Raw genomic sequence first — 23,700 nt, forward strand, 5'->3', positions numbered from 1 at the left:
GTTTGGAGAAAGCTCTTGATAAGTTGTGGAAACTTGTTATAAACCAGGCCGTCACTTTGTGGCCCTGATTGAGTTGCTCAATCGAGAGCTACTGTAAATTTGTCCATATATCTGTTTTGACCTGGGGTGAAAAGTTTAAGCTTTTCACTGATTTTTATTATCAGGGTGCAATTTGAGTTCGGAATCATGAATCCAATAGATGTCTAGTGATGGCTAAGAGTACAATAAAGATATATGCATATATATATAGGCTCAGGCTGTTCGCTAACAAACAACTATGTTAAATAAAAACTATTATGTATAGTTTGTTTTAGTGGCAAACTTAATTCAAATGCATTTCAGATATGAATGTTACAAATTGTTTATGAATGTTACAATTGCTTTCCGGGAAAACCTAAGGAAATCGAGTTTTCTTGTATTGATACAACTTGTTCTCTAATGTATTTCAATTTTCCCCTGACGTATTACAAAAATATATGGTGTGCAATCGGGAAAGGAATCGATTGTGCTTACCTCTCTTCTGCCTTTACGGAGACAAGTGATACAAATGCCGTACCATAAAGTTATTATCATAAATTCATGTACATCATCTCACCTATTCGCACTATTGTGAATTGAGTGATAAGGAAGCACCATGTGCCCCTACCCTCTGTTTGGCTGGAAAAGGCTCTCATCCACATGTGTTTCCTCAATCCGCCATGATATTCTGGTTTCCTGCTGACTGCGTATACAGTGGGTAATATTCAAGTACACACTAACGTCACTAACGTCGTGGAATGGGTTACTCGTTCCTTTCACCTCCTCCAGCCTATGTTTGTGGAATGGCACACTGGCTGTAAAGCGAATGCATATCATCGCCTACCTTCGTGGCTGCTGTATGAACGGTTTGGAATCAGAGTCTCTATTCCAACACCTGCCTACTCAGATTCCTAACCTAGGGATGTGGGATGTCGGTGCCACCCGTGGGATGTGGGTGGAATGGGAATATGACGCAGGTACAGGACAACATACGAGCGGGAGGATCCAGTAACTCACGTTTATTGAGTTAATAGAAATATTCTCACCTGTCAGCCAATCGTGTGCCGTATGTCAGGAGGAAACATGCCACATGCCTGGATGTGTGCTGCAATGTAGTCGATTCTCAACCTCCTAGTTCTGGTGTGACAGTTTGTAGGAAATGTGTGTCCCTGTGGCGTCGTCGGTTGGGAATGGCCGGTATCAAATGCCATAACCGCATTCATTTTCTAGAGCTCGAGTATGCTCTTAGTCGCCAGTGTACGAAAGTCGCGTACAAGAGAAAAAACGATGTAAGTTGGTTTACCTAAACGGGATGCGCTTCCTGCGTCTTTAAGTGACCGCTATTCAAAGGAAAAATGACTGAAGGAAATGAGAGCACATATATTTGCATGCTTTTGTATGCATGGGTTCAAAGATGGAATGATCCTTTTGGCATTAACTCTATAACTAACTATGTTGTAAACGCAAAATAAGCTAAACTAGTAAGCTTTCGGTATAGTTGACGTGGGTACATGCTTCGAGCAAAGCTTAATCGAGTTAAGTGCATGGATGCATGCTTAAATCTCAGTTTACTGCAATGCACAATGTATTTATTTTCTGTATTTCTGAACTGTTATATAATGTTTAGCAGGGCAGCTTAGTGGGTACAGGTTTTGATTCATCATCTTAATCACAAAACATTCAATCAAACTCAAGCAAATAGTTTAGTTATCCAAGCATATAGCATATAGTTTACTAACAAAAATTGTTGGCTCGAATGAACGAAAGTAGATGCTTTTATTAAATGTTAGCATATTTTCATTTCTCAACAACTAGGTGCGTCCTCCTAAACGCTAGTAGCGTTTCCTTTTTAATCATACTGCCTCCAACATTTTCCATCCGTTTATCCCGCGCCCGTTGGTAGTCATTAGTTTTTGTTCCCTTTTCTACGTCATGAATGTTTTTCGCAGCAAAGCCCATGCAATAGTCACAGAGAAGAGAAAGAGAGAGAGATATAGAGAAAAAGAGAGAAGGCAAAGTGTGTGTATGTGAGAGAGTAAGAGAGAAAAGAGATAAAGTGGAAGTGTATCGACGGTATCATCATCGTCGCTGAGTCCTTTATCCAACAGGATGCAAACGGGAAAGAAGCACTTCCGACTGTTGAACATCCTGTTGCACATCGGTGCTGTGTTCTGCGTGCTCTGTTTTGCTTTGTTCAAGCGTGTCGATCCCGTCCTTATTCCTCTCCCTTCACGTCGTTCTCTGGTTTTGTGGCACCGTTCCGATTTCGTGTGCTACTGTGCAACGATATTTTTTGTGCAACAACAAATTGTCTCTTGATTTCAGTGGACTTCATACTGTTGACGCGGATTGCTGCTTGCAATTTGAGTTCAGTTCGCTACTGTGTGAGCTGTCGAATTTAAGTGCAGGTGACGTAAAGAATGTATTAGTGATAGAGAATAATCCCCCGCCAAAGTGGTTCCGCTTGCTACAAATGCACTGTTAAGATAGACACCACTGTAATTTTAAACTAACTTTTCGGTCCTGAGCATGCATATGGCGGCTTGGTAGAAAGTTACTTCTTTGTCCGAGTGTATTAAATTGATTAGGGATTCGAGCAGACGACTTGAGCGTTGTTCTTGTTGTATTTTCTCCATCCCCAAACTGAGGAGGCCCGTAGCTATCGATGATATGAGCATTGTTGAAATGGAAATATGAAAGCTTAGGCTGTCTTTCGTCTTATACATGCTACTTGTTGTGGAAATTAAAATGATTGTATGTAGAAGTTAATTGTTTCAAGTGTTTTTCGTACCTTTGAGGGTACGATGCGGTTTGAGGATGTGGCAATTGTTATTTCCACAGCGTGTATGTACTGGATTAAAAAAGCGTAAAATTTTCTATCCAGAAACATTTATGTCATAGTTTTAATTCCAAAAATATATTAACTATAAAATATCTTGTCACGCTTACCTCATGTGAAACGTGTTCGATATAGTCGATAATGGGATGAAATACTCATAATGTCAGTTACAATTTTTTCAATATGATTTTCGTGCCTTAGATTGCCGTTTAATGACGTTTCCTTGATACGCCGGAACTCTACAATTCGTTCAGCATTTAACTGTGAGGCTTCGAAACGTACAAGCAACCTGGCGCCTCCATTATTGGCGTCTTTTGCCTCTGTGAGTGTTCTGCAAGACAGATTGGTAGAGCTAACCGCAGCGTACCTCAATCCCTTCGTTCATCGCAGAAGGTCGTCAACAGTTTTACATCTCGTGACGACATTCAGCCGTTCTGCGGTAGAATTTTTGCTCTTTCGAGTCCATATTAATGAGCATCCGGTTATTGTTAAAAGCATCTTGCTAAGTTAATTTAATGCACAGTTTTCCATTTTCTGGGCTGCTTTTGGCTCGTCTTATTGCATGTTAGTGTTATTGGAAATTTTACCAAACTTTAAACGATATTGTAAGGGTTCATCATCACTTATTCATGGTAAGTTCATGGAGATTTACTGAAAAGTGTTGGCCTGGATATGTGGGTTTGCTTAGAATGGGAGTGTCTACGTAATGTTCGCTTGAAATTCAATAAATATGTTGATCCTTCTTATTGAATTGGAGCTGTAATAGTGATGATTTTCGAAATCCTTGGAACTTTAGAAGGCTCGTGAGTCATTAATCGATCTACTCATACATTTAAAATATTTGATAAATATGGGAAAGGTTGATTTATTTCAATGGTGTTAAGTTATTTTTGAATTCAGATGGAATTTGATTTTCCAATTCTTTGTCTAGTTTATTTTTGCATTCAATTTCTTGTCATAAAATCCAAGAAAAAAAAACTATCGGCACGATGTTCGTGATACAATTTTATCATACATCTACTGCGGTATATATCGGCGTTTCCATCAGGCTGGGGATGTTGTTTCGGTGTTCTAGCTGCGAGACACTATTTGAAAACTTTTTCAAATTTCCAACACGACAAAAGTAATACAAGAAAAAAATGGAGTTTCGATGCTCCATAGACATGTGGAAAATTGAAATCGTACGACAATCAGTTCTCAACGGCACTTTTCGAGAAAACATGTGCGGCTTGGAGTTTGATAAAGTGTGAAGATGTGGCTTAAATGCGAGAACCGCCATGAAAAATCGAAAGCAATATCGCTAACGTATCAATTTTATTACCGATATTCAACGCATTGCACTGTTACATAGATTACTTTATAGTAACGTTGATTGTTACTGAGTATTTTTATTAATTGCGTTGATTTGTATGATTCATTAGCAATGGTTAAATTTATTTTCAGTGTTGAACATAGTAGAAACCATTTTATTTCCAATGGCATTATCGGTATTAATGCCTTTGGTTGCCTACAATTCCAAATCCATAGAACTGGCACGTATTGTCATCGTGAACTTGTTAAGTCATTGGCGTGCTTCGGTAACGCTTGTCGAGAGTTCTCGTCTTGCGACCGGGAAGGTCAGGAAGGACCAGCTAACAGCAAAGGACGCCTGCGGATGTGGTGTGGAAAACACTGGAATGACTTTGTGGCGCCTCATTTGATGCTGCTTTGTCGCTGCTGCTGTGCGTTCACGTTCACTAGCGTTTCCACACGCTCGCGCCATTCAAAGCTATACGGGAAAACGTTGGACGAACCTTGGATCCCGTCTGCTTAGCACAGCCTTTCTCACAGAGCCTCTCTCTTCACGTGGGGAGGCCTTCCAAGAAGAGACTTGAAAGTAGAAGTGCCAACAGTCGAAACATCGCACGTGAACTGAAACGAGATGCCGAAACTGCGCTATACCACCGCGTACCACTCGTGTTATCACCCCGTCGAGTCACCGATTTGCAGCATTACAGCACGTGATATTTTTGCTTGTCTTTTTATTCCGTTCTGCTTTCATTCTTTAATCATTCGTGTAATCAAGGCTCCGGCACTTCGGGTCGAAGTCGTTACAAGCCTCAATGCCTGCAAGGATTGGGCCCGGTGGCAAAGTGTCGCAATGTGTTTTTGTACCACACAGACTTGCTTTCCAGACGGTGCTCCGAGTTTGTGCATATGCGATGGAGAAAATCGGCCATGTTTCCCTGTATGTCCTATAGTTTTCCTTTTGAAGTACATTTGATTCTTTCTTAATTCTTTAGCTGAAATTAGTAATGAGTTTTAAAGTATAGTTTTATGTACGCATATCTGCTTCCTTATTAACTACTTCATATTTTAAGGATAAAATTTCTGTTTTATAACATTTTTTTGGCAACATCGATAATATATATATATATATATATATATATATATATATATATATATATATATATATATATATATATATATATATATATATATATATATATATATATATATATATATATAAATGTATATATATATATATATATATATATATATATATATATATATATATATATATATATATATATTTATATATATATATATATATATATATATATATATATATATATATATATATATATATATATATATATATATATATCAATTTCTATCAGTGAGGTTAGGCATCGATACCAATGAAAGACTGGCGTTTATTTTTAGATCTTTCTCCCTCAAAGAGAAAAAGGGTTAACCATGAGTTGTGTACGCGAGCTTCCTAAAGCCACCTGTTGCAGAGCATGCTTCTTTCTATCTCTCTCGGTTGTCATCAAGCATGAATGAAAAAGCAAAAAGGGGACTTTTCGTCCTGTCCCGTGTGACAGTTTTCTACCTAGCAGCAAGCATGCATTTCTCTTCCTCTACGGTGTGTCCATCGGGGGCAGTAACATCGAGCACAGAGACCACTATCAATACCACCACTAGTACGTAGTATCCTCGCATGTCCTTTGACACACACACACATACTTGCATTGAGAGATGGCAGTGCGCGTAAGCACACACATTCTCGCATATCAAGAGAGACGGAAAACTCGTGTTTTGGGATATGACTGTTGGTACTAGGTGGCTCCAATCGTCCCCTCAGCATGTGACTATGGAACAGGAATCATGCAATCGGATGATTCTTCTACGGGAGTGGCTCACGCTAGTTTAAAGGATCGCAAAAACTATCGGAAAACGCAAAGAAAACGGTTAATGGTCGCATATACCCTCGCTAGGCTCGACTCCTCTGGGTAACCTACTCGTGGGAGATTCCATTTAGTGTGCGTGTATCCGTGTTTTCATTCTACCATATTTAAAGCTCTACGGGGTTGAAAATTAAAGCTCTTTCCTTTTTAACCTAGGAGCCATTTCCCTTACAGCAAGCGGCAGGCCTTAAAGCCAAAAGCGAGTGGCCACACGCACTGTGCCTGGCTATTAATGTGTTGCTTTTTTGCTTCATGGGAAATTTTTGGGTCATGACGACGTGGGAAAATCCAGATAAGAGGGAGAATCATTCAGCCAGGCAAACGCGTTGCTGCACGTAGTACAATTTTAAAGACGAATTCCGTATACCGCAAAACACGATCACACTTGACTACCGTTGAAATCCGGTACCGCACGTGTGAGTGGGTTGGCATGTCCATCTAGTAGCATGTATTAGTGTGTGATTAACTGCGGATGAAAAGATTCTTGCGTATACTATCTTGGGAAATTCGTTCGGGGTTTGGCTCATTTTGTCCATAAACCCACATCCGGTGAGAGAGAGGTAAAGGGTACCGTTTAGGCTGTCTAAAAAAGAACATCCTTTTACGTGTGATATTTCGTCCATTCAACCGTTCATGCATTAAACTGAACGGGTTTTCATCAAAGGACCAATCGAAGCTCTGATTCGTGTGGATTCTCTTCTGAAAGGCGATTATTCGCGAACGTAATCGATGCGTAATCGTGAGATTGCGTTCAATAATTTTTTTTGCACAACCATTATAATTTGCAGATACATGATGAATAACAGAATGCTATTAAATTTGTATTATTTTAAGTTGTTAAGAAAATGTTCAGTATATTTGTTTAGTTAGGCATATAAATGTACAAACTTTGAAATCTGTTCTAGATTATTATGGATCGGTTGCTCTTCGTGTTTTTAGATGGATTTTTTTTGGTTCGAGGCAGATAAACTACATCCATGAACATGATTCTCAGTTTGTTTTTTATTCTCGCTATCATCATTGATCATCATTGATAAATTTATTTCAATTGAGGTCTGTTTGTTGGGTATTTTGATAAGACTCAACTGCTATTGGGTATTGTTGTAGCAAGGTTTTTTTATCGTTGAACCTGTTTCAGTGATGATTTTATCGTTTTCTGATACAAATGAACTTTAAAACCGGGCATCACCTTCTGCTGCTGAATATTTCGGAGTGATGTTAGGTCTTGAAGTCTAAACAGTCTCTGTCGATGTTTTTTTGCAGGGAGTGTCGCAACAATGAACAGATGGTGTAGATGATTGATTATTTGACAAATCAACGGGATTGATTTGTGTAAAATCAGGTTTCTGATTTTCATCTCTCTTTTTTAGTTGTATAAAAAATATTTCATGAAATAGCTCTGTTAACCCATCACTTCAGTCTGTAAATGTAGGGTTCATAGAACGATTCTTTCATAAAAAAAGGAATAAGGTGCTTTCTATGCAAAATAAAGCACGTGTTTGATCTTGTGATTTTATACATTAAATGCAGGTTTATTACTGAAGGTTGGGGATATGAACAAAAAAATCATATTAAAAAAATTGTTGCATAAAAGTTTTTTTTGACACAAGAACAAAGCTTTGGAAATGTTTCCTTCCAGAATAGACTATAGGATGACATCTATACGATCTGCATATTTGCGTAGAACACTGGGAAGGGAACATATCGAGTTTGCATTGGGATGGATTATCTCACCACTGCTGGGATGATGACGTCAACTACCTCGAGTTTTCCACTAGTTTTCCAGCACCGTAGGACTCCCTGGCAACCCGCAGACACCCAGCATCAGTGTGTCTTTGCCAATGGAAAGGCATCCCAATTGTGCGGTATTGGACATTGTTACCTCCTTACAGAGAAATGCAAAAGAAATGTACATCGGTTTTGTATAGGGAAATTTTTTTTTGATTCCTTCATTGGCCTCGTCCTTCTGTTCGGCGCACGGTTTGACGTCGAACGTTAGGCTGTTGCAACAGCAACGATTTCTTCCACAAGTTGTTCGAATATGACGGCGTTGGCATTCTCCTACAGTTTTCCAGCTTAAAATCGCGCTTCCTCGTTTCAGCAGTGCGAAAACTAGATCTTCTTGTGCGGCATTCAGCAAAACGTGAAAACCAACCAACTCGTCCGGCGACCGAGACCACCCGGTTTTCTCATTGCAGCCGTTACGGGGGATGCTTGTCCAGTTTCATCCGTGTCAGAAGTTATGACTTCGTGAACCATTCTTCGTCCCTTGTGCCTGCCTCTTGCTCTCTTGGTTGCGTTCGGATGGAAACTGCTAAAAACACCCACGAAAGCGGGGATAAAAAAAACAACAACCCTCCTTCGTTTTTCCACGGGCTGGGTGAATGGTGGTGAAAGCTTGGGAAATGCTACCATCACGAAAAGAAAAGAAGGATGCTGTGCCGTAGAAAGCAGGCAAAGCATCGGCGAAGTGCGCTAAATGCGGCAAACTTTAAGCAATGATAATCATAAAAATCGTCCCTAGTCATCGCTCTCGCTCACCGCGGCCGTCCATCGCATTTGCGCTGCCACCTTTCTGCATGTGACTTGCATTGTTGAGCTATTCGAAGTCAGCTTTATTTTCTCTTTCGTTATTGTTGCTCAATCCCGTCTTGCGTGCGCGTCCCGTTGATCGTACAAACGCAAGGAGCATGTAACAATGTCCGCAATGGGAGCAAGAGAGTCCGCCGTAATTGTACCCGATCCTCAACCGGAAAAGCCCCTTTCCTTCCAACACACCTTCTACTCGTTCGCGTTCACGAACGGCCGTGTTAGTGATGCGGAAGGCACAAATTAAAATTGAAAGAGCTAAGAAAAAAAGCGGCTCCTGCGCGAAAATCGTTCTTTTCTAGCGGTGCGTTTATTTTTCCCTGGGTTCGCCGCCGATGCGAAAGAAATTAGAAGTATTAAGAGTGAGTCTGGTATTGCAGAACAACGGACCGAAACCAAGAGGCAGTAGCCTCGAAGCCATTTACGCTCATTTGTTTCACCTTTTTGTGGGGTGGCATTTGTTTTAATAATATTTTTTATGATTCATTGTCAATTGTAATTCCACCGGCACCAGGGACGGTATGCGCGGTCCCAATTCAAGAGAAGATGGCATTAGTTTTGTTTCTTTTCTACTTGCGGAAGGATGTGGCAGTAGCTGAGTTTCTCATCATCCGTCCTAGTGGGCAAAAGAGTATTCTCATTAGTTAAAATGGCTAAAATCGTTTGAGTTTGTGTGTGTAATATTGTCAATTGCATTTCCCACCGTGACAGACGGCCGACGTCATTCACGGGTTGCAGGGAAAGGATCCCGGAGGAAGTCACGAATGAAGGATTTGCTCCAAAATGGGTGCACAGTTTCCCCTTCACTGGACGTCCGCCGGAATATCCTTCGGTATTTCCTTTCGGGAAATTAAAATAACAAATAGAGAGAAAAACCGCTAGTGTGAGAAGAGGACATGACGTCCGTGGAAGCGCCTAACGGAAGGGCTTTACGGGGCCTTCGAAACCTACACCAGAGGATGCGTGGGTGAGAGGATTTTCCAACAAATGAGGATTCCCCAACCCGTAATTGCAATGTGGGGTAAATAGAAATGCAAACCCGACGAAAAGATTCCGCCACGGAAATGGGATGGGAAGTGGGAACTCTTTCCCGCGTCGGGGAATTTTTCACTTCCGCTTTGATGCGTACTCGTGGCGAGGACGACCTCGCACATCACATCAGGACATTGGCGCTGTATGCGAGCGCGTGATATCACTTATCACTTCTCTGCTCATTTTTATTTCCCGCGCTTCCGGTCGCTCGGATAAAAGAGTTTCATTAGCGAGTAGTGTGGAGGCTTTGTTTTGTTTTGCCACTTTTACTTCATTGCAGTATAGAAGGTGCAAAAAAAGAACTAGCCTACAGGGTGCCGCTTAACGTAAACGATAGATGGACGTGCTTGCATTATAACGAAACTGCCCAGAGGCAGACGCCCACCGTCGTTACGACACTGTGTGGTGGGTTCGTAATTGGGAAAAACTCGAGCGAAAATGTGCCATATTATTTTCCTTCACCTCCTTAGAATCCTCGACAGCCAGTTCACTATAGCGCTATTAGGACGATAGGGCAATAGTTCATATACACTTCTGAATAGAGAAAGAATATGAGTGTGTGTCTGGTTACAATTTTATTGTTTCTTTCGTGAAGCAATAATCGTCTGAGGTCATGCTACTGTTCTAAGCACATTTTCCGTACTTTCTGTGTTTGTGTCCTTTTCCTCATATTCTGTTTCCTGCTCATTCGCACAGACTACCTTCAAGGACTTCCCCAGCCCGGACATTGCCAGATCGCTGACAGGGCCAGATATTCTGCAGAAACATTCCATCAACTCGTTGCTGCTGGAGCACAATGAGATCATCTCCCGGGGACTGCCGTCACCGATCGAAGGTAAGCATGGAAATAAGATGGGTACTGCGTGCATATTTCACTGTGCAGTGGGCGTAGAAAGGGAAAATGCCAGCATTCTAGCCGTTGGTGGAGAGTCTTTTGATTGGCTCTGTAGCGAGTTCCTGTTGCTGCCTACTGTATTGCGCTTCGGGACAATTGTTTTTCCAGCTGCGGATCTTGGGCCAGCATTTCGTGTGTGTTAGTACCGCTCACACGTGGTGTTAGTGGAGTTTTGTTGAAATCCTTCGCATCAGAAGGTGTTTCTTCCATTCGGGATGCTCCTTTTCGTGACGTGGAAGCTGCAATCATTGAAACAATAGCACTCTCCTGTGGATGTCGGTGCAATCTGATGGTGTTTAAGTCTGTATGTTTTTTAAATGCACCGATTGTAGATTTTCCCGTCCGGAGTCTTTCCGACCAAGCGGTGATTATGTTTGGCCCTTCGCGATATTGTTTTCTGTATATAATAACATTGTTACAAACTTGACATGCTTATGAATGCAGTGGACTCACGAATAAGGCTTGGAAAATATCCGCAACATACTCAGGAGAAGAGATCGGTCGTGTGTTGGTATTTTTTTCCTACGGAATGATGGCGGAAAGGTTTTTTTAATTATATTTTCTTCACTAGTGTTCGTTTTTATCCAGAAGCAGGGTCGCGCGGCATGAGCTGCTGGAAGCTAGCCGATTTTATTATTCATGAAAATGCCTGTGTCACCACATTTATCTCCGTTTAGCGTCGAACGATATTCTAAGCGGCCGGTCCTGCTAAAGCTGCCATTTGTGAGACACATTGAATGAGACGGAGTGTGTTCGGGGAGTGTAAGACGCATCGTTTCTTCCACATGTAGTCTGCTCCATTGTGTGCTGCGTGGCACACATGCCGTACGTTTTTTTTCTTCTTGATTTCGTTCTGGCCACCACGTATATTTCGGCGCTGATACTGAATTGCATTCCAAGCCGTTACAAGGGAGTCAAGATTTCTCCAAGGATTTCTTTAAGGAGTGTTTTCTGGCCGGTGCTAGAGGATGCCCTTGCCGAATTTGTTTTGGTGTGTGTCGTTTGTAACTAGCGTGTGGATCAAGGTCAAGTAAAAGTATTTTAGAGGTGAAGTCAGAGGTTGTAAGCACTTGGATGAATCGTTACTGAAAATTCGATATTTACGTTGTCTTAATATATACTTATGTAGTGCAAATAATATTGATTTTAAGTGGCGTTTGTAATGATTATTTTTTAAATATTTTTCTTTCGAAGACAATAAAAAATAAGCTTTTAGTATTTTTACATTCATTGCACATAGCTCATAAATAGTGTTCCTTGCGTATAAACACTGAATTTCTGAGAGAAAACATTCTGTGACTTGTGTAAATATAATTGAAAGTTCATAACTTACGTTTGAATGTCTGTCTGAGTTTGTCATTTTAACCAGCTTCATAGTTTAAGAACATTAATGTAAACATTTTATTGCTTCTGCGTGCATGTTCTGACGATGTGCTTTTTGGGATGTATATTTTTTAACATGCATTACTACATCGTGGTTCTTTCGGTAATGTTGCTGATCTAAAACGAACTTTTCTTACTAGGCTAGGTACTGAGTATAAGTTTTATGTTTTTCACTATTTTTTCTCAATGCTTTAATAGATGCCGCCAGGTGGCACCTATTTCAGCCTATGCTGCGTTATGCACCTGGGGCGGGACGCTTGTGTCCTAAAACAATCTTTATGTGTGGCAGTAGACCGTGCTATAGAGCGAACCGTTACTAAAGAAGGCGCACGATCATCAGCCTCGGCGCACGCAACCACAAATCAAACATCACTCAAATGTAGTACTGTTCGCTTCCTTCGGGAAGGGAGAAGTTCATGCAAAGTGTATGCCCGTTTACTGGAATCTAGAAGCGAATGAAGCTCTGAAGCTCAAAGCCTCTCTAAACACAAAAAAAAGTTTATTGGAACCTCACTCTCGATATATACCTCCTAAGGGTATCAATTCAATAATCAAAGCCCAATTACCATCTATCATTTTTTTGTAATTTTTTCTCACCATTGCTTTGAGATTCTGGGTTGGATAATAACACTGAGGTAAAATAAACATTTGTGTTATTTTATCCATTAGTTTTATCCCAACTAATCTAGATGTGTGTCGGCTTTTTTCAATCGATGAAAACGTTCGTGTCAAAAATATTCCTTCTTTAATTTACACCGCTTTGTGTGCAACGGGATTTACGGGCTCTCCGTTCTGTGCAGTATTAGAGATATTTATAAACCTATACCTATCCGAGGTAGGGAACGAAAGCAGTAGTGCGTTAATTGGCAGTGCCTGCATACGTCACGCCTCGTTGGGCGGACTTATTAATTGAGGCTAGTTGGGGAAGCTTTTTTTGATTTCGGACGCTGCAATCTGCGGACGGGTGAGCAAAGGCGAGCAGAGCTTCTATAAGCATAGACGGTTTTTGTTCAGCTGATTAGCAAATCGAAAAGTTGGGGCGATGATGGTTGGTTTTCGATATGGCCTGCCAAATTGAGTGGACATATATTTATGATCACATTTTATCTTTGAAATCGGTTAGTCCGCCCCATGCTCAGGGCAAAGTGAGTGCCACGCGGACATGAACGGTGGTATCTCGCTTCGTCTAAGGGAATGCAGTAATTTATGCGCTTAAAATTATAAAGAGGCAGACAAGAGCAAGCAAGCGAACGACGTAGTAGATGCGATAGAGCATCATTTTCGAGACTGGTGTGAACGCTGTGTACCGTTGGAGTAGAGAAATGCGCCGGTGATGGATTTTACGCGTTGTTGATTATTCATATCAACATAGAGTAAAGCGTTGTTCCTTCGTTTCAAAAAAGTTCAAGTAGCAAAGAAAAAAGCAGAGTGAAGAACTCGCTAAAGGAGGATAGCGGTCGGCGAAAAAAGAAACAACACGGTAAGGAGGGGGAGGTAGGTTACTGTTGCGAGATTTCATAATTAAGCTCGCTTCTTTTTTGGTTTCTACTGCCCAAATTTACAGTTGTTTCATAAATATTTGTGAAAGCTTGACACGGTGTCATGATCTTTCCCGATCTCGTCTTGTTTTTACATCACTTTTTAAAGGTGAGTAAAGCGTGTGCAATAAAAATATAGGCTATGTTCGTGGAATAATTATAGGCTATGTGAACTATAATTTTTAATACTGCAAATAATACATTAATAGTAATAATATATTTTATCATTTTTAAATTTAAAAGGTGTGTAATTGTAATGCGAATTAAACAATTCCTGAAAGTCCCTTGAACAACCACACTTTCCGTGCTACGTAATACTATCACAAAATTCCAAATCTTTGACAGGCAAGTCTGTGTTGTTTAGAAATAGCCTATTGCGGTGACTCATTCTACCGAGCTGGTAGGAAAACAATTAATTATTTACGCCTCTGTGCGCTAACCTTCACTCACCGCATGATTTTCTTCTTCGTTAACAAAATTCCACCACCAAATCTTCACTGAAACGGAAGACTACTCGGCTGATTCTCACATATAACATTTTGAATCTGGAGCAAAAATGCTTTTCACGTAAGCGTTTACACCGTTTTTTTTGTCTAAATTGTGCCGTTTCCACAAAGCATTTGCAATGTCTTCCTCACGCTATGTTTGCTCCGTGTAGTGATAGGGTGATCCTTAAGCCATGCGATTTTCAGAATATGACATACGCTTGCTATCCCAGTAAAGCAATCGATTTTACGTCCTCCATGTCGCTCGTAGTTCAGCATCCGAAAAGATCAATGTTTTTTCGGCCCTCTCCCATTAGGCTCATTTCTTTCGCAGTTGCTAAGATTTTATCGAGTTGAAATATCACTGCCAAGTGCGCCACTAATGAGGTCTGTTGACGTGATCGGGAATACAACCCCGAGTAGGCTAATGTCGGCTCAAAGAATTCACAGTCTGAATGTAGCGGATAGGAGATTATTGCAGTGAAATAGACGGTGAATTTATGTAGACGAATTATTTTGCATCGGCAGTAGATTGGGCATGGGGCTGGAGTAGAGGAGACAGGGCACGTGTTCTGCCCTGCCGCGAGCATAGCATTGAGTCGCGTCTAGTCGAATGTAGAAAAGGGAGATAATGTTGTGTTTACTTCGTTTCACTGCCCTCCCCAATGAGTTCCGGATGAACCGTCTCTGGTTGATGTGCGCGCGGATCCCGGGGATACCGGGCAATGTAGAACAAGCTTCTCATTTCTTGCTTTTCCAACCAACCCCTCCCTCCGTCTCAGCAATCGCGCGCACACCCTCCCTGACTGACGGACGACTTGCTTATGGCTCGTGGCCGGGTTGGGCTGCAACGAAGAAGAACTTGCTCGCTAGTTTTCCTTTCGTCACAGTGGCTGGCTGATAAAGTTTTGCGGGAATAGTAAGGGTGGAAAAAAGAAAACAAAAACACCCGTGTACCGCTCGATACTATTGAACCAAGCCTGGCTGATCGGCTGGCATGCCAGGGGTGGGATGAGAGATAAATTGAAGTTCAAGTACATTTACGGAACAGGAGTTTCGGGCGAATGATTGAGGGAATACAGAAGCTTCCGTAGACCGGCGGGTTGTGTTGTTTCGTCTTTTTACTGTGACTGAGCTGAAGTAAATGTAAGGAGATGGCTGGTGAGCGTTGCGATGGTGTATGCGCGCTGGTCAATGGCACATAATCAACGCCCAACTAACCGTAAATAAGCGAACTATGTTTGATTGAGCTTCGTCTGCCGGTCGCAAGTGCTCCGCAGGAAACTCTAGACGGTTCTGGTCTGCGTCTGGCCGGGGAAGGCCGGGGAGTTATGTTGCATGCAACAGTTTATAAGAATTGATCCCCGCGGCTTCCGGCAAACTAGATCACTCCAGCTCGCATATTTTTCACAGCTGGATGGGCAGGTTGTGTTATCGCGCTTGGTTATGTCATGTGGACCGTATGGAAAAGGGGTAGTATTTTTTCAGCTGTATTATTCATTGAGTCCGTGTAAGTTTTCAAACTTTTTTGCGATGTATAGAAATCGTTTTAATTTTTTTTTCTATCAAGCTCCTCCTAAATTATGCAATTTTAGTTATTATTTAGTACTTTTTTATCAAATTTGTATTATGATTTAATAGAGCTGTATTTAATACTGTAATATTGTTCAAGTAATCGTGTTAAATGCACGATACTATAATTAATCGTGTCTTAATCTAAGATGATTTAAACGTTTCGGGAAATGCTGATGAATTGTTTGAGACAATAATCAGCACCCTGCCTCTCGGGGTGTTATCTCGTATTGATAAATGAGGAATCCAGGACGCTATGGTGCACTACTTTCTTTTACCGTGTGTAGAGAAATTTTAGCTACTCATTTGCGCAATGGTCTAACTTTCCACTGTTTCCTTGATACATATCTTTCTTAATGGTTTCTGGTTGAATGCGGACTTAGAATAGGATACAAACTATTGAAAACTGAAAGAAAAATGTGATTCTGCTTGACATGTGGCTTTAGATCAATTAAAGTTGTAGGTGCGGTGTTCCGATTAATAAAATAATAAAGTGCGTAGGCAGATCAACGAAAAATAAAACCGAAACGATTGTACTACCCACAGTGGTACTAATATACTTACTTATATTTATTTGTCTAGTAAACGCACAGTCAAGTTGTGGTATGCTTCAATACTAACTCAACGGGGGGAAAGCGCAAAAACTAAAGTAAATAAACACACCTGAGAGAGAAGGAAATAATTCCTTCTTAGCTATTCGGTTGGATATGCGAGGCGATTTCCTTCGCCTCGAATCGGGAGAGCCAACGGACGACGCCATGACTTCCAGTCAAGCGCTACGAGAAGCGTTCGGGCTCGCACGCGCGTTCCAGATGGTGTAAATCACACTATCCGGGTGCAACAGGTGGATACGCAAGGGAAAAAGGGGTTGCCGGCTGTGTGTGTTGCGTGGCCACACTCGCGCGATGCCCGTTCGAAGGAAAGGCGCCGACACAGCAGCACCTAATTACGCTGAACTCGTAACGTCGTTGAACGGTCGAATCTTTCCGCTGGAATGAAACTGCTGGGATGGGGAAGAGGTGTGTGTGTATCAGTGGGGTCCGGGGGTGGCTGCTGTTGACCGCGGGCAACCCATCCTCGCCAGGTATGGCTCACGCTCAGCGTGCCCACAAACAACAAACCACCTTGTGTGTGGTTATGATGATGGTTGCGTTATTAGGATACACGCATCGATGACCACGACGTCATCTTTGAGTAGGCGCGCACCGATGGAAGGAAGAAACTTTTGTCTCTCTGGAGCACTTTGGGTGTATTGGATAACCACAGAGCTATACTGGCGGTGGTGTGAAGTGCCTATGGCCATGCACCAGTCGCACGCGACGTGGCATCAGAGGATGCTTTTTCTTTTGGGGCGCACACGTTGCAAATCGTACGGCGGCAAGTTCCCTGCCAAAAGTGCTTGCTGTTTGTTTTTGGACGCACCCATTCATATAGACGCTCGAAGCTGCTCTCAATATATCACTGGTAATCATGCCAGTCGTCGGAATATTGACCATTATGCAAGAGTCGCGCGCCGGTGGTGCCTGGTAATATCCTCTCGAAGCAGGGAAACATTGGATTATTCTAATGATTTATTGCGAGTTATATTACTTGGAACGCGGACAAATTGAGGCGCACATAACTCTCGTCAATCGCGATGGTATGTTTGTTTAAGGCTATTGTTGGTTTCAAAAATGCAACCATGATCAGCGGCGGCATGTGCGGTGCTGAATGTAGTAATTTATTTTTTTTTGAAAATGCATAAACATTTTTCTTATGTACCACAGAAAAGTGCCATTATTTAGTTGCCTCTCCAATGTCTCATTCGATAAAATCGTCATGATTTGCTACCCTCTATCTATCGTTCAACCAACATGACCATGATTTGTGTAACTTTTACTGGATGCAACAATTGCCGGGCTAGTCCTTGTTCGGTGGGTCGAAAACGAGCTAAATCATGAGCAGTTTTTCTCTCCTTGGTAGAAACTTTTCTATTTAACAAGGAAGGGCATTCGCGACATAATTAAGATCATCGTTGGTGTTGATACTCGAGGCCACGGTTTAATAAACTTCAATGGTTTCTAGCCAATATTGCCGGTTTTATTCCGAGAATATCTTCGCCGCTGGATGGTGTGGAAGTATCATTTATTTCGCGCTTGAAATGGTGCCAAATAAGTTAAACCAAGGTCCATTTGCTGCCAAATATTGCATACACTCCAGGCCTCGGTGCTGGTACGGGTGCTGGTTTTGAGAACGTAACGAACTACAAATATGGTCTACGTTCTACTTTTAGAAGGAGCTCCAGATCATAGATGAATTGTCATCATTTGCTTTTGAATGTGCTTCCTCAAACATTGGTGATCATGACCTAAATGTAAAGAAACGCTTAGACACGCTCACTTGATAGTGCTTCACGCTACTTATAATTTTCTTTGATTTGTTATGAAAAACAATCTACTCGATCAAACGAAGAAGTTGTTATGCCTTTCAATAGTTTTTATTACATTAGAAATTGATGGCAATCTCTACGTTTCCAAAAGTTTTTAGCAATAAAGTTGATCCAATATTCATTTATCTATGTTAATCTAGACACAGGCTATTATTTGTATCCTCAAATAACAGGATTCTTCCTGCCATGTAATCGTATTAAGCTAAGAGTAGTTAATGTGAATGCGATAACCAAACGATATTTATCATATTTATATGAAGTCCTATTCAATTGCTATTTTTCTTTGATTTTTCCTTGGTTATCTTTTTTATTTATGTGTACCACTCATCTTTAAATTTTTTCAATCAATTTTTATCTTACGTGTTCGTCGCACAAACCTCTTGATTTAATGGTTCGTTAACCGCCATTTTTTTAATTGCACCGCAGATAACATGTCACTGTCGGATCTTCTGGGAGGTTCGCAAGCATCCTCCCCAATCTCAGTATCGTCATCACTGGTGACTAGTTCATCCAGCTCGTCGGGAAAAAGCACGAGCCAGCACCAGAATAGCAGCGCCCTAGCAGCAGCAACCCACCATCATCATCACCTGAGCACTCATCATAACCACAATGAACTGCAGCCAAACCAACACCATAACCATCATCAACAAAACGGACCGCTCGCGACTTTCTCGACGCTGCCGTCGTCTTTGGGCGTCGGTGTTTCCGGGGGAGTGACCAATATTTGTGACGACAGTGCCAGTAGCATCTTCAGCTCAACCGGTCTTAGCTCGGGTAGCGGAGGTAGCACGGCAAGTGGAACGATTTCATCGAATCCATTCAATTTTGCCAGCCTACGAATTCCCAGCCCGTCGCTCAATTCGCCGGACCTCTTGAACAGCGGCGGGCTTATCGGAGGTAGCATCGTAGGAAGCAGCCATAGCACTGCCAGCAACAGTAGCAGCAGTAGTAGCAGCGGAATCAGTTGTGGCATTGGGAGTGGTGGCAATGGCCAGTCACCAACAACACATTCGTTTTACTCCAGCTTGCAGCAACAGTCGGCAGGCAGTGGAGGCGAAGGATCTGCAGGATCTTCTGGTGGGGGAGTAGGATTCGACGAATTTCGGGTGAGAAAAACGATATATTCCTCCTTAGCGCAATAATACCAACAGCACCCATTCCACTATGGACAGTGCGAAATCAATTAGAGCTCATTCACCTTGTTCATTTCACAAGTTTTCAATCATGTTCAAACAAGTTATCTCTTCAAACAAGTTATTTGGCACGAAACAACCATCGAAGCGAAAAGGCATAAGGTTTGATCTGAAAAATTTTCCAAGCTATGATTCTTGTCTATCACTCGATTTGAACAGTTGCCAAGTTTTGTGCCACCCTACTAGAGGCAGTTGTAAAGATAAGCGTGTTGATTGATTATTTTTAGCTATTGTGAAATGAAGAATGCAGGACGATTCTAGAATGGTTTCATTTATATTTTTAAAATCGGTTAAAAATAAAACTATGTTCACATTTTTTTTCAGTTTGATACTGATCTAGTGCTAGGATGTGGCAGTAGCGGTATCGTGACGCCGAATGGATTGACTACCGAAACGCTAAAACTTAGACGACGACACATTAGTTTCGATTGCACTACTCCTACCACTGGCACGTCTTCGCCAGGTGAAGGAGCCTCGCCTACGCTAACACTGCTCTGTCCAAATACCAGTGGTCGAAATTATCGAAACGGTAGCTATTCACAACTCCAGCAAAGCACTGTTGCCCAACAACACAATCCACAACAACAGCAGCAACAATCAATCAATGTTCCTTATGATATCCTCACTGGTATTGGGAGCGCAAACAATGGAGGAACAGTTATTAGCAACAACATAGCTGCTATGGGCGGATTTGATGCGAATAGTACTAACAACAGCTCGTTGTCGCTGTTCACAGTAGGCAATGGATCTTTATCCCGTTCACATTCGCCGCAGGATCATACAGACACTAGCAACTTGCTGACGAACCTTGAGAATGCGAGCATATTAGATATGCTTAAATGTTTTACTCTAGGTCAGAGTACGAATTCTCCTACTGGACAGCATAATAATCAATCACAACAACAGCCATACGTACAACAAAATCAATTCGGGCCTTACACATCGTCTCTGGGTACAATGTATCAGCAACAACCGCAACAAACAACTGGACCAGTATCGACATCCTTCGGTACAAGTACCGCCAACAGCGGTACCATAGCCAGTTTATCTGGATTGAACTCAAATAATACGGGTATTTCCAGTGACTACGAACGATTGCAAAATTTACAAGCGCTCAACACTCTTCGCTTGTTGCAGCAATCGCAGCAGCTGTCTCAATTGCAGCAGTTGCAGTTTAATCAATCTTTACTATCTGCAACTACCGGTAATACCAATGGTATTTATTCTGGTAGTGTCGGAGCAGGTAACATTTCCCCCTCCGGGACCAATGGACCTGCTGCAAGTAACATCGGATCTGCTAGCAGCAGTGCTGGTGGCAATTGCAGTAACAATAACAACAGTAATGCGCAAACCAAAAACTGGTCACCACAACATCAGCAACAGCTATTACAACTTCAAATGCAACAAGGCTTCTCAACCACATCATTGAACGGGGGTTCTAACGGAGGTAATGGATATGCGGATAACAATCTTGATCGTATTGCAAGATTCCATCGATCGTCTGCAGGTTAGTTATCTCTTTGATTTGCAATATGCCTCGAAATCTTCCTGAGGCTTTTTATAGATCCTGCTTATAATTAGAATCTTATTATATTTATTAGGATCTTATTTACATATTTTCTGTCTTTCATATATACAGCCCATTATGATGCCACCTGCACTTGGAGTGGTGTTTTGCCTCCTCGCTCAAACAGATTGGTGACGTATTCCTCGAAAATTTTTCTCGGTGGGATGCCATGGGACATTAGTGAACAATCTTTGGTACAAGTATTCAAACCATTTGGCTCAATAAAGTAAGTTTTGTTCTTTAATTCACTTTTTTTTATAAATCATTATCACTATTTTGCAATGTTTTAATGCATGTCACTGTTCATTCTTATTCATTTGTGCAGAGTTGAATGGCCTGGCAAAGAACAACAAGCCACACAACCAAAAGGCTACGTGTACATTATTTTCGAGTCGGACAAACAGGTAAAGGCGCTGTTGCAGGCATGCACTTACACGAACCCCAATGGTAACATATATGGTGGTAACCACGGGTGTGCAAGTTCAGGAAACATTACATCTACTCGTGCGAGCCTGAACGGATCTTCGTCGATAAACTCGAGAAATTGCTTTGGGACGAGTTGCGATGATGAGGCGCATCAGCAACAGCAACTGGTGCCGATGCATAATCTAAACAAACTGATAGCTCCACCAGGTGCGAAAATCAACTTCAAGATATCTTCGAAGCGCATCAAATCAAAAGATGTTGAGGTGATCCCATGGAATATTGCGGATTCGAATTACGTGAAATCCACCTCACAGAAACTTGACCCGACGAAGACAGTATTTGTTGGTGCGCTACACGGTCAGCTGACTGCTGAGGGCTTAGCGAAGATTATGAATGATTTGTTTGATGGGGTCGTTTACGTTGGCATCGATACGGACAAGTACAAATATCCACTTGGGTCGGCTCGTGTAACATTCAACAACTGCCGTTCCTATATGAAAGCGGTCGTGGCAGCTTTCATCGAAATTCGAACGACCAAATTCACGAAGAAGTTGCAGGTGGATCCTTACTTGGAGGATTCCCTTTGTTCGATGTGCACAGTACAACATGGACCATATTTTTGTCGTGAAATCGTGTGTTTCAGGTTTGTTTAATATTTTGTTTTTAATTTTTTTTTCAAAATAATTTTGAAATAATTTTTCTATTACGTGATATATCTTACTGTTTATGTTTTCCTCAATCTTAGATATTTCTGTCGCTCATGTTGGCAGCTACAGCATAGTCGGGAGGTGTATCTGCAGAATCATAAACCACTAACCAGAAATTCAAAGTTCACCGCAATCATAGGTGTAGGACCTCAACAGCAGGTGCAATCTCACACGTTAGGCAACAACAACGGTATTCATCACCCACAGCAACATACGTTTGATCACAATCAATACTACAACAACCATCACAATCATCACCATCACCACGAGGGATCCAATCGCTCGCTGGGGCATCAAACCAATTCTAATTTATCGTCGAACAATCAGTACCACAAAAATGGTACACCCTCACATCACAACGGCCACTATCATCATCAACAACATAACCACGGTCGTTTAACGATGTTGCAACAGCAGTATCAACGTTCACTTTCAAAATCGCCATCTCCGTCGATTAGCAATGGTGTGGAAAGTGGAAGTAGCAACGATATCAACAGCAGCAGTGGCAGCAGCAACATTAGCAGTAGCAGCAGCAGCAGTAGCAGCAATAGCAACAACAGCAATAGTTGCAGTCCTTTGGGTATCAGCAACCAGCAGCGCAACACCAACAGCGCTGGTAGCAGCTGCAGTAATAATAGCAATACAGGAAACAACTCCATTGGCGGTGAGTCCCTACTTGGTTCCTCCTGCAATGGATCACTAAACATGCAGCAGTTGGGTTTTATTGGTAACGGAGGTAGCGTATGTGGTGGTAGCAATGGTGGTAGTGGATTGATCATTTAAGTGGATCAGTGGATTGGTGAATTTTTGTTTTTTTACTTTCATCTCTTTTGTATTCGTTTTGCATGCTGCAGAACCATTAGTAAAATTATTTGTTTTTCTTGCAGTATCCTTATATATGACGGATAAGTATTTTAGTTTACTCAGTTCCAGGGAATAATTTGTTTTTAGTCATGCTTCTATTAGATGATGATCGTAAGAGTTTTGTGAAATTAGAAAAAAAATATCCGTGAATTGAAGAAATGATGTTGGAAACGAATTTCCTTGATTGAAATTTCCTGTTACCAAACGTCGTTTCAATTTCTTCGATTGGTGGTAAAAACAGATAGGAGTGAAATTATTCCCTCAACGTTACAATCATCAATTAGATTTTCTTTTCAAGATTTAATGCTATAAGAGTAGACTGAAAAGATCGTTTTGAAAAACGTTTAATTCGTTAATTTTCCCAATAGTATTTTACTTCACTACATTTGTTTTTGAGACTATTGCAGTGTTTAAAATTACGCATACAAAAAAAGGAGCACTGTCATGATGACTTTACAGAAAATAATTGTGCAGCATATTATTGAACTATCAACAAAAACATGATTGTATCAATATTGCTCACATTAAGACCATAGCAAAACGGTCCAGATCTCTCTAATGCATTAGTAGTCCTTTTTCTGATAACAGTGAATTGGATAATTTATTGAATATTTTCACATATCCCAAGGTTGTTTGTTGTTCAAACACAATTAAATCAACATTTCATTTCCACTTGATCCCGATCATGTTGTTCCACATAATTCATATAACGTAATACTATTTCCAGTTAAAGTTATCACTACCACCTCTGATACATAATCGCTATCAATACCACTGGCACTAGGCTACCAAAAGTAAAAAGCCATATTTATAATGAAAAGAATGTTTTGAAGAATCAATCATTCTTTTTATCGATCCATCGGTCACGATGGTCATTTTTAAAAGCGTGCATCGTATTAATTTGGTACATATTTTTGAAACAAAATCCCTATAT

General features: G+C 41.3%; 1 protein-coding gene across 1 annotated transcript; it reads left to right on the forward strand.

Moving 5' to 3' along the window:
- Positions 1–1,208: 1,208 nt before the first annotated feature.
- On the forward strand, positions 1,209–22,685 carry LOC128725103 (uncharacterized). The gene is made up of 9 exons (XM_053818860.1): positions 1,209–1,307; positions 10,405–10,543; positions 18,436–19,115; positions 19,527–20,709; positions 20,842–20,995; positions 21,095–21,243; positions 21,342–21,362; positions 21,403–21,838; positions 21,941–22,685. The coding sequence occupies exons 1-9, from the start codon at positions 1,209–1,211 to the stop codon at positions 22,683–22,685; spliced, it is 3,606 nt and encodes a 1,201-aa protein (XP_053674835.1).
- The last annotated feature ends 1,015 nt before the right edge of the window (positions 22,686–23,700 follow it).

The sequence above is a fragment of the Anopheles nili genome, chromosome 2, assembly GCF_943737925.1.
Source record: "Anopheles nili chromosome 2, idAnoNiliSN_F5_01, whole genome shotgun sequence".
NCBI lineage: Eukaryota > Metazoa > Arthropoda > Insecta > Diptera > Culicidae > Anopheles > Anopheles nili.

Coding starts and splice junctions, on each gene's coding strand:
- LOC128725103 (XM_053818860.1), top strand. CDS start 1,209: ATGGCCGGTATCAAATGCCATAACCGCATTCATTTTCTAGAGCTCGAG. Junction 19,116..19,526: donor TAGGATTCGACGAATTTCGG/GTGAGAAAAACG, acceptor ATTTTTTTTCAG/TTTGATACTGATCTAGTGCT. Junction 21,363..21,402: donor CGCATCAGCAACAGCAACTG/GTGCCGATGCAT, acceptor TAGCTCCACCAG/GTGCGAAAATCAACTTCAAG.